The following is an 18,193-nucleotide window of genomic DNA, read 5'->3' on the forward strand; positions in this document are numbered from 1 at the left end:
CACCTTTACCAGCCTACCTCCGGACTCTGGGATCTTATATTTAGGTCCACCTTTCTGCCACCACCACTGAGTTGAATCAAAGGCAACTGGACTTATTTCTTAATCCAAGAAGAAAAATATCAGAAGCATCTCTTATACCGATTGAAACATTAAATAACATGTCGTTCTGACATTTTGAATTTAGCCCCCATCTACATTATTACTTGGATTCCTCTTGGACTTTAGGTAACTTGTCTTTTTTTTTTTTTTAATAAATTGTGTTAAAGAATTGCAGTAGCTCTAGGGTGTATTACATAAGCTGCTCAGATACATTATATCTATTCAACTCAAACTGATGGGGTGAAAACATGAAGGCCAGCTATAGGTAAGACATGATATAGGTATATTTATAGACCTCACTTTGAGCTCTAAAGCTGTTCTTTTTTTACTTCCACTTGAAAAAATCCTCAGGTTACAGTAACAACTGAACACTATAAGGTCAAGCTGAATATCTTTGAGCTCTGTGGATAAAAAGACACCTGTTGGTGGAGTCTCCATGTTCTTGTCGGACTGAGATTTGAAAGAAGTCCTGCAAAGAGGTTGTTTTTTTTATTTCTGCACAATTAAAAATGTAGACTGAAAAAAAAACAGCAAATACAAATAAATTTGTTTAAGAACTGAGCTGCAGGTTTTTCAAATTGTTGCTTTGTGAAGGAAGCACAAAAGGTGCTACACATTTAATGCACCAACATTCAGTTTAGTCTTACTAAGCAGCCTCTTTACAACGCCATGCTTGAAAAGCATTTTAAAAAACTATTGGTATTGTTTGTTTATTAGATTTCTATCTTTCATGTTCAAGATAAGATTAGGTAGCACTTTATTTATCCACACATTTCAGCATCAACAAGATAATGCAGACATAAAAACAGAGAAATATACAATTAATGTAGCAATAAGAACTGCATAAAATCAGCAAGTCTATATATGCACTATAGTAAAGTTAATTAAATACTAAAATTAAACACTAATAATTAAATACAAGTAAATCTAGTTCAGGCTACTCCAGGGAGGAAGAGGTTAAACCATATTTAGTCCAGTTTTATTCTCAGCTACAATCATTTTTTCTTAGATACGTTAACATTTCAAACATCTTTTGAAAAAAATGTTTCATTAGCTTCACCAGTCAACAAAATTGTGCACATACATTTCTGTATTGGCTAGTTAGAGGGAACTTTTGTAGTTATAGCAAATAAAAGGGTGACATTTTGGCACAAAAGAATGTTATTTTCAATGTTTGTTTCTGTGTTTGCTAGTTTTGTTTCTACAGCTGACACAAATCTCCCATGAAATACATATTTGATGAGATCAGCTCCAGTTTGCCTTAGAGAATCAAAGAAAAATCAGTTAACGCTTTGTGTGATAGATGCTTAAAAAAAACCAAGGGGGCATATGGCCACCCTGAAAATGCAGATTTATGGTAAACAGATTTCACTCGAGATTTCGGACTCCCAGTTGTGACTCTGGTGATGGATTTGTTTATGCTGTTTGTTGACAGGCGAGCACTCTCGGATGTGAGGATTTATAAAACCAGGGTGGACAGTGAGACAGATAAATGCATGGCTGGAGCCACACCTCTGAGGTTCACTGGACCTTCCTCTTCTCTTGTCTGTTGGTCGGTAGATGGGGGGAGGTGAAGCCGTGAGATTTACACAGCCGTTTTAGTCATTTGGGGAACCTGGTTTTCAGGGTGCTGTGAGATGCAGCGGAGCGCACTGGGGCCAGTCCCGCCCTGCCCCTTTTAGATTTCCCGTGGGAGTGCCAGATGCAGGGTCATCCATCTCCCCCCAGAGATCAGAATGACCCCCCCCCCACTTCCCTCAAAGTCACTGTCAGATGGAGAGTGACTGCTGTACAACACACTCAGACAGGAACACGTACACGTCGAGGTTTATTAATTTCTCCAGGCTCATATTCTCTCCACGAGCGACGTGTGATTGAGAAACAGTGGCTGAAGGAAAAAGCTTCATCTTCTCGGAGTGCCCCCCCCACTCCCACCATGGCCCAACAGTTGTCCTCTAATGAGGGGGAAGTAATGAGTGTTAGGCTGAGGAGAATTGTGATGCCAAATATCCATCCAGGTTGTTATTCAGCACCTCTTCTGTCTGCAGGCTGAGCTCATTTCTGCCTCCACTAAACGAGGGGCGGAGACCATCCAAAGAAGAATTTAATGGCATTTCCATTTGAATATAAACGTTTTTTAACCTAAATGATTTAAAGTATCTCAAACTCTTTAAAAAAACACAAGACAAAGTAAGGATCTGGCTTTGTTTTATTTAAGTACAATGAAAGTGGACTGAACAACGGCACCTGATTCATGTGAAGGTTGATGGAAGAGGAGTCTCATTTGAATTCAAATGCAGGCAGATGTGTGCACAAGTATTGGTGATAATAATTAGATACGTAGCTTCTGGGCAAACAAAGAATTGGCACCAAGGAGACAATTTTCCAACAACAATAAGGTGTGAAACATGAGAGTATATATATCGATTTAAGGTACATTAGTCATTGCAATAAAGTCTTGGAGAATAATAGTTTTCAGAATTAAAATCAAGGACACGCAGTCATCTTAAACATTATTCAAAATGAACTTGAATGCATGTGTAAGGGGAATATGTGAATTTATTCTTAATATGCTGGTAAATTTGAGTGTTTTTAACACAAACTTACTGTTCCCAGTGAAAGGAATTGGATTTTTTAACAGATTTTATCACAGCTGACAGGCAAGGTAAAAGAAAAAGGGGTACAAAAATCAGCAGCATGTTTAAGGTAGTATCTCACTGGGCTGCGACTGTTGGAGACTACTTACCGACTCAAAATGGTGGGAAAATATACAAACTCTCTCTTGCAGTCTCACTGAATTCTGAGTGTTTTCAGCCAAGAGGCCAGCAAGCCAGAAAATGTGTCTAGTTTTTGAAAATCTTAGCTCATTTTTGTGTTTAAGGCTTCCAAAGCTACATTCAAGGTTGTACACATTGTTTTGTTGCCCACCTCCACACATCATACTCGCCTCGGCCCACTTTTTACGCACCTCAACAGCCGCCCTCTCATTTATGATTTAATCTACTAGAGTGCACTTTTGCAATGAAGTTTTATTTTATAATTACTTATCACTGATGTGGTTTTTAGACCTGAACATGTTTGCTCTCCTAGGAGACGTCCCATTCAGATGTCAAAATATAACTCTATGACTCTTGAAATGGGTTAGTGACACCCACAACAAAATTGAGAAGGGTTTGAGACGGGCTCAAGACTGCAGGCCTTTGCAACTCAAGCGAGAAAACTGAGAACCCCGCAAATGTCTTGAGTAATTTTAGAGACTCATTTGCAAATGCCATTCGCCAACCAGTCACAGGCCAGTAAGATTTTATCTTTAGAGAGTTTAAAAGTTGACTCATGAAAATTGACCTTTACTTAGATGTTAAAACTTATCAAAAATGAGATTCTTTCTCTTAAAAGTTGCAGAGTTTTTGTGTTTTTGCATTATGTATACGACAAATATGTAATTAATTATGAGAACTGCCAAATCAGAAGGTTTCAGAACAGCAGTAAATAAAGCAATGAGTGTATCAATGATGCATCAATACCTAAAATCATCTGTAAAAACGTTGAAGAGCAACACAAACATCATATCTCCACATGTACCTTTGCTGGGTAAAAGCAAATATTATTTCACTGCTGGGCAAAGTTTGCAGGAGCAGCTGTATATACTGTCCTGGTAGGGGGGTGTTAACACCCCCTCAGTAATTGTGACAAAACATAGCACAACGACCCCTACACGTGTTCGGGGCCAGAGGGGGTGCTGGCCCTTGCTAAAATCTGATTAGCACCAGGACTATGTCTCTTTTCTCACTGCTGGACATTTTAAAAATGAGCAAAAATGGCATTTTGAACTGTTAAACTTTTCTCACAACCATAAGGATGCTAATCTTATAGGAAAATGATTTTAACGTGAAAAACAAATCCATCTTGAATGGTTATAAAAGTGTATTTACAAGTGAAAAACTTGTATTTCCTTAAAGATATACAGTAAACCCTGCATATCTGAATGAACTGTAGGAAATGGTAGCTGGATTTAGCTTTGGCCCCGTTTTTATAAATTAGACCTCTGATTTGGAAAATCCTAGAACTGCCCCTGCTGTCGTAGCTTAGTGCTTCTCTGTAAAAGCAGACAGGAAACATGCATTAAAACTGAAGCACACACATGCTGAAACATCACATCTTTAGTTCTGTGTCATTTATTATCATTTCAGGTGATAAGGGTGGGAAAACCTTGACTTTTTGTGTGAGAAATGATGCAAAATCCTCCTGAGAAAAACATGTAGAACTCTACATTTTGCTGAGTTGACATAAAATCATTTAAAAAAACATGTGGAACTGTACAACTTTTTGTTGAAGAGAGACAGCTGCAGTGTGAAGTAAATACGATCTCACACACGCTGCCCATCTTTGGAATGAACAACAGGTTTATAAGCCCATTGAAGCCACTTCTCCGTCTGCAATGAGAGAAAGTTGTTTAATGAGTTTCACACCCATTTTGTCCTGTTTCTTATTGTTCTCACACATCAGACCCTTTTCATAATTGCCTGTGAGTTTATGCATCCAAATGCTAAAGAAACAGTTGTTTTTTTTATTTAAAGAATGGAAACAATGTCAACAGTGTTGGCAGCAACAAGCAGTAACACTTGTAGGTTGTTTCAAATCCTTTTTACTGTTTTTGTCACCAGTTTGTCTGTTATTTTATCCCTCCTTTCTCTCTCACTCCCCCCCCCCACCTCCCTCCTCACACCCTCTAACTCTTCTTTCTCTCGTGCACGTCTCTAATCTTACAAAGCCGTGACTGGGAATCATTTGAATAATCCCTTAATTTTCAGCATCTGTTGAGCTTTAATGGCTCTCTCTTTAATTAGGGTCTGCATGCTGAAGTGAGGCTGAGTGTGGAGATGTGGGGTGTGTGGTGGGATCTATGGTTGGGGGGTGGGGGGGTGAAGGTGGTGCTGGAGTTGAGGGGTGTGGCAGAGGCGCGGGGCAGTAGAGGAGGCCCCGGCTTTGTCTCTGAGGTTGATGCGGTGGGTGAAGGGGAGGGCGGCAGTGGAAAAAAACAAACTAGATAGTGAGAAATGTGTCCTCTCCGTCACATTGTCTCTGTGCAGAGTGCCATTATATTTGTTTACCTTCGTATCTTGCAGAATGATAAGTGCTAACTGTGTGTTTATGTTGCATAATTACACTGATTAAATGTTTCTTTGGCTTTTGGCAGCCAGCGTAGAAATATTTGTTATGAACGTAATGAGTAGGGTATAGAACCCCCTATGTTTTACCGAGACATCATATAATTTACAGTAACAGTATTATCTATTGTAATGATACATGGATGGAATTTAAATGAGAAATTAAAAAAAGCAGAAATACACATTTTTGAAGCCATTTTTTAAAATATATTTGCTGATGGTTTCATCCTTGTGTTCTTACCAGTAGAAATAAAGGCAGGGTTGATTTAATTGATGTGTTTCTATTGCGCACTGCTATGAAAGATGGGCAATCATATAATTACTTTTGCCTGTGTGTGTGTGTTTGTTTGTTTGTTTGCTTGCAAAATATCTCATGGACTGCTGGGTGGATTTCAGTGAAACTTTCAGAAAATAATCATTGGTTGTACATCTACGACTGATTAGCTTTTGGAGTCAACTCAATTAACGATGGTTACCACAGCTAATTGACCACAGCAAGCACAATAATGCCTATTACTCCATGTTTTATGGATATTGAGCGGAAATGTGGTGTGGAAGTAGCAGAGAGTCATTCCCAGCACATATTTTGAGCACCAACAGATCTCGAAAACTTTGACATACAAGCTTTCAGGCAATAAACATTTCTTCTTTATTTAGAAATATAATTATTTTTAGAAGAATCACCAACAAATTAATCAGAATTTTTATTAAAACTGGAGAGCATTAAAGTTTACATAAATGTTTATTTCCTTGGCTAAAATATTTGTCATCAGCATTCTCTAAAAATGAGCATCAAGCATTTTCTGTGGCTTCGCCGCTCCATTTCCTGTAGCGACTCCTAATAACAGCCATCAATCTTAATATATTTAAGTTAGTGAGCAGAAGCTCCACACTATTGATCAACACAACAGCAGATAGCACAGAGCCACCCCACCGTAATGCAAACAAACCTGCAGCACAAGCACAAAAGATAATTATATTCTTGTCAGATCTGTTTTGCAACTTCAAAAAACGGAAAATGGAAAGGAGAGGGAAAATCAGGTTCAGCTGGAAGCATAGTGAAGCAGATGCTTGGAAATTATTTAGGAAAAACGAGTTTGATAACTGAACTGGACAGAATGGACATCTTCTTTTCTGATTCATGTGCTCTGATGTGTCATTTGTGGAAATAAAAATCTTTTGTTTTGGGGTTTGATTGAACTGAGACTATGACTCATGCTGTTAGATTCGTCTCAATGTCCTCTGTTTACATTCTGACGTAAGAAGTGTTTTATCCTTGCACTAGAGAATATTTTCATTAGCTCCACTCCTTTGATTTCAAGGTACATGATTATTACAATGTCTTGAAGACAAAAAATAAAAAAAAGAATAAATTATAAAGTAAGTAACAGTAAAGTAAGAAACAAAATTTGCACTTTTTTTCAGCCGAAGTGACTGAAAATAAGTCAACAATAGCAACGTTCATTAAAAAAAACATTTGAGACAATCCTGTTGTATTGGTTTGTATTTATTCTCAGATTTGTATTCAGATAAAAGTGGTTGTTTATATTGGGTGTGGATCTGCATTTCAGAATTGCTAAACTATAAATCTGGAAAACTACCGGAGTAAAATTGTTTAAACTCTAACTCTTTGATATAGCTCAAGATAACCTTTTTTATGTTTGGTTTCATAGTTTGCAACGAGTACCTTTAAACTAAAATGATTACACAACTACGGAATGGGTTGAAATTATTTCTTTATGGCCGTACACTTACTTTAATGAGGCTTTGACTTTCTTCCAATTTCACACTGAGGTTTTCCTCGTCATAAAGCAACACAAAGAGTAAAAGCTGGGCAGCCAGAAATAACTGTAAGGTCATGCCTTATAAATTTTATTACAAGTACATTGGCTCAAGTGCATTTAATATAAATGATCAGCCGGTTTGGAGCATCAGAACATCTGCCACTTGGACTCACATGGCAGATGTTCTGGTAAATTGATGCTTGTGCTCATATGGGCCCTGACTTGGGAAGGTGTCATGGTGACAAAGCATTAATGGAGGGGAATGAGTGTGAGTCAAAGGAAGAAGGCACCCGGAGCCCATCCTTTCTTAAGTGATAAGCATCACGCACTGCAAACTAACAGATGGATCACAGTGGTGCTCCAGCTTAGGTGGGAGGGAGGGGCTTCATGGGGCAGGGAGCCAAAAAAAATATCACATCTGCATTAAAATGCCATATTAAGGGTCCCAGTACAGGTCTTGCTATTTCAAGGATGCCTATTTAAAGCTTGTTGATGTGCAAGCTCTCCACAGTGGAATTGCACTGTGCATCGCCTCCATTATTTATGGGCTTCGTCTCCGTTTTACCGGTTTACCATTGTGGGGTGGGTGCAACAGTCATCACGGCTTCTTATTGATGTCACAAGCTTGAGAGGACTCATGGGAGTGTAGGGTGAGGAGTGAGTTGAAGAGGTGGCTGAAAGCGAAGGGAGTGACATTACAGCACGAGGGCTCACTGGAGCTTTTCACCATCGCTGCAGGTTTGACTGGAGCTGCAGCCCGTCTGTCTCTACTGGCATCATTACCTGTGTCATATCAATGAATCACCCCCTCCACGGGAAGGAAAAACATCCACAGAGCTGTGAAAAACATTGAAATATCTAATCTGGTTGGCTGATTGGGTCACTGCAGTAGGTAGCATCACAGAAAATAGAGCTGGTTTTCAATCAACTGTTGTATGTTTGTAGTTTGTGAATCTAAGCACAAAAGAAATGGATCATTACTTTGGGTCATTAGGTTTAAAAAAAGCCATTCATAGAGGAGTCATTCAAATAATCACTATTTAATCTACATCTCTTCATCATATTTTTGCTCGCATGAAAAGACCTGTTAATATACCAGCATTAGGTTCAGCTGTACATGACCTGCGTAATTGAAGGCTGGGTAAATGCTTTAGCAATGACTGCTCTTTCAGTCTGCAAAGCCAACAATAATCAGTAATATCACATGTACATTTGCATTTATTATTCAGCCTTTGTGTCTCTTTCCAAAGTTCCAGCAAGAGCAGGTGAAATTTAAATCATTCAGACGGATTTTCATGCTAATTTCTGCCCGATTGTGACTCCTTTCGGGACTTCTTGACGGTTTATTGTGGAACGCCCAGCGGGACAGTCCCTCTCACTTTTGACAAGATCTGATTTACAGTGCCGGCTACTTGTTGGAATCACCAGGCTCCACATTTCCTGTCTGCGACCCTTCCTCATATTATCCCCTCAATCATTCTTCCTTTGTCGTTGTCACCAAGAAACTGTCGAACATATGTTGAAGGCGCAGTCTCCTCCCCGCTCACTTGTGCATGGGATTCTTTTTCGAACGCACCCCATCTATTCTCTCCTCTGTTGCAGCAATTAGACCTGCTTCATTTAAGCCAGAGGCTTCACGCTGGTCGTGGACTGTCTTTAATCATGTGTGAGAGAGAGAGAGAAGAGGAGAAAACAATGACTGAACAGGACTGATGGGGCCGAGTGTTGGGATGAGTGAGAGCCCCTCACTGCCTCATGCTTGTCTGTCTTTTCCTACACCATGATGAGAGGGTGGTGTCTGTATATGTTTTTGTGTGTTCCTATCAGATCCGCTCTTTTGCCTGTGTTTGTGTCTACTGTAGCTAAGTCATTAAAAGGTGACTGCCACCTTTAGCAATAAAAGGCTCGAGCACAACACACATCCTGAAAGTCTGTTTTCCTGTTACAGCTGGTGCAGGCAGTTAACAAGTTCCTCTGCTGTATGCATTTATCTGTGTATGTTGCTCTATTGTCTTTTTGACAATTGGGTCTGATTTTGCGAGGAGCAAGGGCCTCCTGGAGAAGTCATGTTTTATGCATGAGGGGCCAAGGGTGGGTCCCAGTAGGAGAATGCACACAGGAGCCAGATCAGCGGACATCATAAATAGTTGGCAAAGATCCGCAAGATGGCTCCTTTTTGTGTTGGTTGTCTTTTGTCCTCATTTTTTTCTTTAGCATTTAAGTGGATGAGTGTTTCTGGTGCATGTGGACACTTTTGTACAGTTCCATCCAGCAGTGTGGAGACAATGATGCTAGTTTTCTAGTTATATTTCTATATGCTTTATATTTTATTTTCTAGCTAGAATAACAAAACTTGTTTGTTCAAGATAATATGTTAACATATTGGGTTATTTTGACATAGAATAGCTTATTTTCTCATGGCAACCTGAAATAATCTCAAACTATTTTCACACCAGAGCTTGTGAACCTAAATATTACAGATTTAAAGTTTGCAAATTTTGCTAATATACCTTTTAAATAAGGACACGGCGAGAATACAACCAGTTTATTAGCAACATATTATTTTTATTTAACTGAATATTGTATTTATTTATTTATTTATTTTCATTATTATGGTGAAAAAATTCCACTAACAGTCTGTTTACGTTTAGTTTTATTTATGAAGATCATCTGGGGAACCTTATTTAATGTTTCATGACCCACAGTTGGGTCCTGACCCCAACTTTGAGAACCCTTGTTCTAGGTCATGCACATTATTTTGTTTCCCACCTCCACTCACATCAAACCCACCTCTGCCAGCTTTGTACCCACCTTGGCAGCTGTCCCCACATTTATGATTTAATCTGCTTGGGTACACTTTTGAAATGAAGATTTGGACCAGTTTATCAAAAGTATTATTTATCAGACCCATGTGTGGCTGTAGCCTGTAGTCTTCTGTCTGAAAAGACCTCCTGATAAAGGGTCAAAATACAGCTCCTACTCCCTTGAGACGGGTTGGAGACGCTCATGACAAAAATAAGAAAGATTTGAGATGCTGGCAACAACCCTGCAACAATTTTGAGATGAATTCTGTTGCAGAAATTTACTGAATATGTTTAAAATTCAAGCAACATGACTGCAAGCCTCTGTAACGCATGCAAGGAAATGTTTTAACATTTTGGAGAGTTCCTCTTAAATGCTGTGTGCCAACTAGTCTCCAACAGTTGCAGCCCAGTGAGATACTTCCTTTAGATAATAAGTTATTATCTTGAGAGATAACAGAATAGTTTTGAGATTACAAGAAAACCACATCCATATTAATAATAGTGGCTACAGTTGTTCTCAGATTGTGTAGTTTTTTAGTCACTGAGTTGTATTCTTGGTTCTCGTATTAACATAACCTCTAGATGTCCTCAGTTTGCTTCCAGCTCCACCCTCACCAATCTCCCATCCATAAATGGCCCACAGGTTGGGATTTATCATCTCTTTCTATCTTTTACACTTCTTAGTTTTTGTCAGTTTTAGTCAGCTCCTTTGTGAATCTCCATATTTCTTGTGTTTATTACTTTGGTTGAGCCATTAAAAGTATTGTTTGCTTTATAAATTCCCTCCAGCCTGCCTGCATTCGGGCCCTTCTACAACTCTGCCAAACGTGACACTCTATATAGCGTCAGTTTGACCTCCTTGTTTTTAGACTGTTCCTCTGCATCGAGTCATTCTTCATCAGCACCTTCAGGGCTTCCATATAACGCTGCGCTCTGCCGGTTTCTGCCTCAGGCACAGTTTTACAGCAGAAACTCCTTCTGTCAGTACTCTGTCTAGAAAACAGTTATCATATGAAACAACATCATAACTTCTGACAAGTTTCCAATGATCTTTATACGTTTTGATAGCAGTTTATTCCAGTAAAACATAAATAAATATATAGATCATGAAGTATTGCTGATGTTCTTTACCATCCGTGCTTCACTAAAACATTTTATAGGTGGAAGACTGAGAGTCTTCGATTGAAGTGTTGCAGCAGGGCCCATGAGATATAGAGACTCAGAGCTTTAATAAAATCCAGCTATTAAATAGAAAGTTTAAATTAAATAGGCAGAACTGGAATATTAAAAGAAAGAAACCCTTCAGACAGTAAACAGTCATATCTCCAGATAAAATAGGAGCTAAATGTTCCCTCAGAGAAAGCAGGTTGTAGCTGTTAATACTGGAGGAGAGGAGGAGTTCTCAGACCCTAACCCTCAGGAACCAGCTGCCATGAGGTCAGAACAAGAGATTGCATTTAAACATTTGGTTGTTCTGTAAAAGGTCTAAGTTGCTTTCACTCTCTGTGGATTTGTAGCATCACTTCATGACTTTTTTACCACAGTAGCTCGATGGTCAGTGCTGCAGTCTCATAACCCCGAGGCTGCAGGGTCGAGTCCAGGAGGGGTCTACGGCGTAAAACGATTCCCAAATCTCTAGTGCACGTTTGCTTGTTGTGGCCACCCCTGCAGAGGGGAGCAGCTAAAAAAAAATATTAAAAAGAAAAATGCAACTTTGTGCCTTTTTATTCTGTAGTTGTGATCTGCATTTATTGCATAAACTGCATCCCTTTGTTTCACTTTAATTTGCAAATCGCCTTTTACAGCAAAAACTTTGTTCTGAATCACATTTTAGCACCAATTTATATCAATATGCTTTTATTTTATTATGCTTGACAAATCCAATCAGAATGTTTAGTCATTGATTAAAATCCAAGTATTTTGTAAAAGCAATCAATTTTAAATAAAAAACACATGAGCACTGAGTTGTCAAATGTTGGTTTTAAACAACGGCTTTAAAGCTTTGTTTTGTTTGTTAGTTTGGTCTTTAAAAAAAAGAAAAAGGAAACAAGGAATTGATAAGCAGGGTGTTTAGTTCGGACCAGTATACATAGTTCTTTCCAAAGGTCTAAATGTCTCAAAGGATATTTCTATTATCATTCACTGTGATGTATGTAAGATCATGTTTTATTGACCAAAAAATAAAAGAAATGTCTTGCAATTAAAAAAAAGAAAATAAAGAACAAAAATGTTTACTAAGTTACTGAATGAATAAACTGAGCATGACCTAAATTCTGTGCATTTTTACTTTTTTAATTTGTCTCTTGCTAGTCACTACATTGTTGTAGGTTTGTTTGCTTCTTTAAGAATCGATAAGTCCAGAGTCGAAGGCAGGCCTTTCGTTATCAAACTCTTTTCCTTTGAAACCAGCTCCCAGTCTGGGTTTATGAGGCTGTCACCTCTTTTGCTTTTAAAACTAATCTTAAAAAGAGGAATATGTCAAAATTAAACAGGTTAAAACAATATGTGAAGTGGTGCCATTGTCCCCATATGAGAACGTAAGGTCTCTGAGGTTAAAAAGTTGGAGCTATTGCACCTTTTAATTTTTATTATAATTTTTTTTTTCAGTGCTCATTTTTTCTGTCTTCCTTTATCCCGATCATCGGAGGCAGACAGCCGCCCACCCGGCGTCTGGTTTTGCCCGAGTTTTCTTTCTCTTAAAAGGAAGTTTTTTCTTTCTCTGTTGCCAAGCGCTGCACAAAGGGGAATTGTTGTGTTTTTTTCTCTCTATAATATAACAAGGTCCTGACCCTGCTATCTAAAGTGCCCCGAGATGACTTATCTTATAATTTGGTGCTATATAAATAAAATTGAATTGAATTAATTTTCATTAGAGCTCCATACATCCACCAAGGGATCTAAGGTCGAGTCGTGTTGGAGAATGCCACTCTTCTCATTAAGCTGTGAAATGCAATAATCACAGTGTTAGACTTTGATACAGTTCTGCAGCTGCGCTGCTTTAAAGTGTTGCCACTTCATGTGAATTGTCTGTCTCACACGCTTGTCTGCATTCATGCCTGCGCTTCGATTTTATACAAATATACATAAACTTAATTAAACTTTAGAGTGTTATATTGTTGTAACTTTATACCAACTTAGAATGAATTCAAAAGCTGAAGTTACAGTATGTATTTAAATCAATTAAACTTACTTTTGCTGGGGAAAAAAAGATTTTTAGGTGGACAATGTTAGAGAAAGGACAAGCAGACATGCTTCAGGTTTAAATAGGCATCAAACATTAAACAGGTCTGCTTATTGCAGCAACTAATAAATTAATATTGGCTACATGTTTGAGCAAAAGGTTATGGAATAATAAGGGTTTTGTAGCCACTTGTTACAATACAGTAACTATGTGAAGATAAGTCGTCCTTCGTCCAAGTTAATTATGGCTGACATTTAAAAGAGGGCACTCCTGGTGAAGCAGGTGGAGGGGGCGAGAGAGGAGAGGGCCTCTCTTTAATTGAGTTTCTTACTGGCTCCACCTCTGATTACGCTTTTGTTCTGCGGGGAGTAGACATGTGAAGTGCAGCTGAATGAGGCTCTCTGTGGGGATATTAATACTGGTTTTGTTATATAGTGCTCCATCTGTACCTGTGCTATCTTTTCCTTTATTAGGACATAATTTGGGAGAAAAAATCTGACCTACATACTAGGGCTGGCAGGAAATCCATATGTCTGATTGTGCTCTTTATGCAGAGAGCTCTGGTTCCCTGATGTAGATGAGTTTCATGTGTCATTCTCTTGAGCAGAGTGAGTCTTTGATATATTTGCAATACACTGCTAATGGCAAAGCATCAGTAATGTTTTTGCCCAAATCTGTGTGTCTGCGTGCGTTCATTTGTGTGTAGCATTAGCAAATTATTTCAAGAACAGCTGGACAGAATTTAGAGAAATTCTCAGAAAGTAATCACAGGATATACGTCTATATCTCATTACCATTTGAAGTCAGTTCAATTTAAGATGGCCGCCACAGTCAATCATCCTTTGTCATCACAAAAAGGGCTAAAACTCAGTCAGTTGAGCATCTCTGATCAATATCAACAGATATTGAGCTAAAATTTTGAGTTCTAGTAGCTGAAAGTCATCCTTAACACACACTGAGCGCTAACACATCCCATGAGATCGTGCACAACATCATTTACAAGGTGAAACCAAAACTGCTAAAACTCATTTTTTCGGAATAAGCTGTTCTTAGTTTAAAAGTCTGACATGAAAGGATGATATTCAGTCCTTCAAGGAATGTTGGGCCTTTCTTTTTTTTTTTTTTTTTGTGGCGTTTAAAGTAGATGATGAATTCATTTTTTTGTTTTTTGTTTTTACTGTTCTTTATTCACTAAGGGGCCCTGGAATAAAAAGCTTTACGATAAAATGTATGTTGTAACAGTTAATTCGGTTGCTTCTGTTTCTTCGAGTGAGCTCGGCTGGATCCTGCAACGTGGAGATCAGGACTCTATGGGGACCACACCATCTGTTGCAGACCTCTATGTTCTCTTCTGTAATCAGCCAGCTTTCGTCCTCTGTAGCTGTTTTGTGATGTCATGGCCTAATATTCGCCTCTCCTCCTCCTCCTCCCTCTCCCTGCAGCTATGGCAGACTTCCACGTCCAGCCAGAGTCGGTGCATGCTGAGGAGTCTGGCGTGGCCCGATTCCAGTGTCAGATCCACGGTTTGCCAGAGCCGGTCATTAGCTGGGAGAAGGACAGCCGTCCTGTGGACACTGCAGACGAAAGGTGGGTCCAAACTACAGCATGGAAGGACTCTTTTTATTTTGTTTTTTGAACATGTAGCCCTTTTTCATGTGTGCTTTTCTTTTTTAGGTACACTCTTCTACCAACAGGTGTTCTGCAGATCACAGGAGTGCATGAGGAGGACAGCGGGAAGTTCTGCTGTGTGGCTCATAACAGCGCGGGAGTAAAACACAGTGCTGAGGCGCTCCTGACGGTTTCAGGTTTGTTCACTTCAACAGACTCTAATTTTTCTTTGCATCAGGCAAACGATTTATCAAGCCTATCTGACAACAATTTTTCTTTTGCCAATTACAGTCACTGTTGTCTTTTTTGCTTAATCTGAGCAGCATATTGACCCGACGTTGTTTAAAGAAAGCAAATTAAAGGATGCTATTCATCACTGTCATTCGCTTCTGAAAGTCTTCTCTTCACTTCCTGCAGGCTCTCAGTCATCTGTTTACAAAGAACCTATGATTCTGGTTGGCCCAGAGAACCTGACCCTAACAGTCCACCAGACGGCCATCTTGGAGTGTGTTGCTACGGGATACCCTCAGCCCATTGTGTCCTGGAGCAGACTAGGTGAGAAACTTTCCTTCTGCCGTGGAACTTGCATGAAACAGCCCATGGTGAAGTGATCATTTTTGTACCTGTGTGTTATTTATTACAAAGCCGAAATACAATCCTGAAGAGCATTTGTGAAATTTGAGGGACTTCATGAGTTATTCTTCTGTGTAAAGCAGATCTGGACACAAAATACATTTTAGACAGTAAATCTATTGTGTATACATGAGTCATTGGGTTCCAGCATTAAGCCTCAGGGCAAAACATTATACTTTACTCTGCGCTGATAAATTCACGCTTCATTTCCTCATGAAGTTGAACCTCCTTCAAAGCACCGGAGAGCCTCTGAGTAATTGCTACGAGCTGCTGAAGCATATACGATTAGTTTCTTCTCCTGGCATGCAAATTCTTTTTCTTAACCATCACTCAAAATCTGTCCCGAACAATTTTTCAATCTCCTATCTGTTTTCTTTACCTATTATCCGGTCTGATTTGCTGTTCCCAATGTAAATTGCTGCCCCTCCCAGGCAGTCGGGCATAATCAGATTGACAGTATTGCCTTACACAACGCTGGCAGAATGAAATGCTAACACGATGGGATTTGTGTGTATTAGATTATGGCAGGGAGGCTGGGATAAGCTGGATAATGAATCTGATAGTTTCACATCAGTCACTTCTTAATGCCACAGTTAGTTTGTTGCTATTCATTGAGCAGCACCGCAGCCTGCTAGCTTTGTGCTCCTTCTTTCCTGACACTAAATTAATTAGCGACTTGCTGAGGGAAACTGAAAGAGGGGGACAAAGGAGAAAAGAACACACACACAGAAAATAAAACAAAAAGACACCTAAGAGCAAAATAAGACCCTTTACAACAAAGACAAAGACCGATGGATTGTTATTTCTTAGTTCACCGAGTTAATGCAAATCAAGAAAATATCAAAAAAAAAAACACGTAAAAGTAATAAAACAAAACCACTTGACTAAGTCATTTATTTCTGTTTAAATCATTTCATGTCCATCATGTTATGTCTTAATACAAAAGATAACTAGAGAAATTACATTTTCTGTGAAAATGCAGCGCTGAAAAACTTTACTGAAACTTGTTGAAGGATGAATAAACTGAAATGTTAACGATAAAACAAGCAGAACTGAAAGGAAACATGAGCAAAACAATACCTAAAAGCTAAGACCAGCAAAACTGCTGCTAAAAGCTAAATATAGCAAATTTGTGGCTTAAAATTTGGAAAATAGTACCTAAAAATGAAAGTGAGCAAAACTGTAACTAAAAGCAAAAATTAGCTAAAACTTTGTTATAAAGGTCAAAGTAGCCAAACAGTAGCTAAAATCTAAAATTGGCAAAACCGTACCTACTTGTAACTAAAAGCTAGATTTAGCAGTTGCTAATTGTAGCTAAATAGCAGTTAAAAACTAAAATAAGAAAAAAAATTGCTAAAAGCTGCAGTTACCAAAACAATAGCCAGGACCGAAATGTAACAAATTGTACTGATAGCTTAAAGGGAAAATTAGCAAAACTGTAGCTAAAAGCTAAAATTAGCAACACAGTAGCTAAAAGCTAAAAGTAGTAAAGTGACAAAAACACACATGAGGTGTGCTGAAGTAGATTTTAAAGAACAATGGTTTTAAGGAATGGATAGATCCTGATGTACTGTATTTCTCTGGAGAAGATTTCTCATAAATGAAGTTAAATAATTCAAAAAAGTCTAAAAGTTACAAATACTAATAATTGTAACGTACTATTCCCACTCAAGCCAAATATTTTGAAATATGGTTAAAATAGCACAAAGTATGTGGAAAAAAAAACACATGGAGGAAACTGCAAACAGGAATACAATAATGCTGAATCAGCATTCTTATAATTCTGTCCAAGATGGCGCCGCGGACGGCTGCCTCTGTGTTTTGGAGCATTCACACAATAACTGCACATTATTAACCGTATAGTTTGCACCTTTTGACCTGTGCTCCTGTCTCCTGCGTCCGTCACGCTGCCCCCACCCCGCGTTTTAACGCGTCAAATCTGGACCATCCAGGCTGCAGATGGGAGTCGTAGATGGGATTAGATTGGCCCCTTGGCCCCAAAGCTAATATCAGAGGCAGATTGAAGTCATTGTTGGTTTTGACACCACTGATAGGAAGCACAGCAAAGTGTGAGCTTATCGTGTAATTGCAGCGAGAGCAGAAAGGAGGGATTGTGTGAGGAAATAGATTACAAGTTGCAGTTATAGTTTCTGGTCCCAGAGCAGCTGAAACATCTTTCATGTTAGAAAGCAAGAGATTTAAAAAAAAACAAAAAAAAACAGATTTTTTGGAAAATCTCAACCAGGGATTTTTTTAAAATAGAAAAGAAATGACAAAAAAGAAAACTGCAGTATGTACTTCATTGAAACAGCGAACAGAAACTCGGTGACCTTCCTGCTGCTTGTTGCATCAGAAGCTTCACCACATTATAATTCTGTGCATCACTCTCAGTGAACGCTGCATCCTTGAGGGACAGAAATAGCACTGTCTCTGTCAGTTTCAGGTTGATTTCTTGCATTAAATTTAGTCTTTTTTGCTAGTGTTTTAATCTCACTCTAATCCTCAGTGCACACACACACACCTGTTAATCCCTGACATGAGCCGAACACAAGCACACTAGGCCCCTTTATTTGCCCTATTTTTGTCAACTTCTCTCCTTTTCTAACTTGCCTGATTAGACGGTCGGCCCATCGGAGTGGAGGGAATTCAGGTTCTCGGCACGGGGAACCTGATGATCTCAGATGTTGGTGTGCAGCACTCAGGGGTCTACGTGTGTGCTGCGAACAAACCAGGAACTCGTGTCCGCAGGACAGCTCAAGGACGTCTTGTAGTCCAAGGTGAGTTCTGGGTAAAAGGCATGTGCTTTTCTTTAAAGAAATGATGTGAAGATTATTTTTAAAAAGACGAGAGAAACAGCTCTATGATAAAGCTTATAATTCTGTGGACAGGACATGATTACCATAACATTAATGGAGG

The 18,193-nt window shown here is 38.9% G+C and overlaps 1 protein-coding gene across 1 annotated transcript in view; it reads left to right on the forward strand.

Moving 5' to 3' along the window:
• igdcc3 (immunoglobulin superfamily, DCC subclass, member 3) overlaps window positions 1–18,193 on the forward strand; it is a 67,414-nt gene that overhangs the window by 24,306 nt on the left and 24,915 nt on the right. Inside the window, exons 3-6 of the mRNA XM_017404715.2 lie at window positions 14,479–14,623; window positions 14,711–14,841; window positions 15,062–15,199; window positions 17,896–18,054. Of these exons, the coding sequence (XP_017260204.1) occupies window positions 14,479–14,623; window positions 14,711–14,841; window positions 15,062–15,199; window positions 17,896–18,054 (573 nt within the window). The remainder of the gene's footprint in view (window positions 1–14,478; window positions 14,624–14,710; window positions 14,842–15,061; window positions 15,200–17,895; window positions 18,055–18,193) is intronic.

The sequence above is a fragment of the Kryptolebias marmoratus genome, linkage group LG15, assembly GCF_001649575.2.
Source record: "Kryptolebias marmoratus isolate JLee-2015 linkage group LG15, ASM164957v2, whole genome shotgun sequence".
In the NCBI taxonomy this organism is placed as follows: domain Eukaryota; kingdom Metazoa; phylum Chordata; class Actinopteri; order Cyprinodontiformes; family Rivulidae; genus Kryptolebias; species Kryptolebias marmoratus.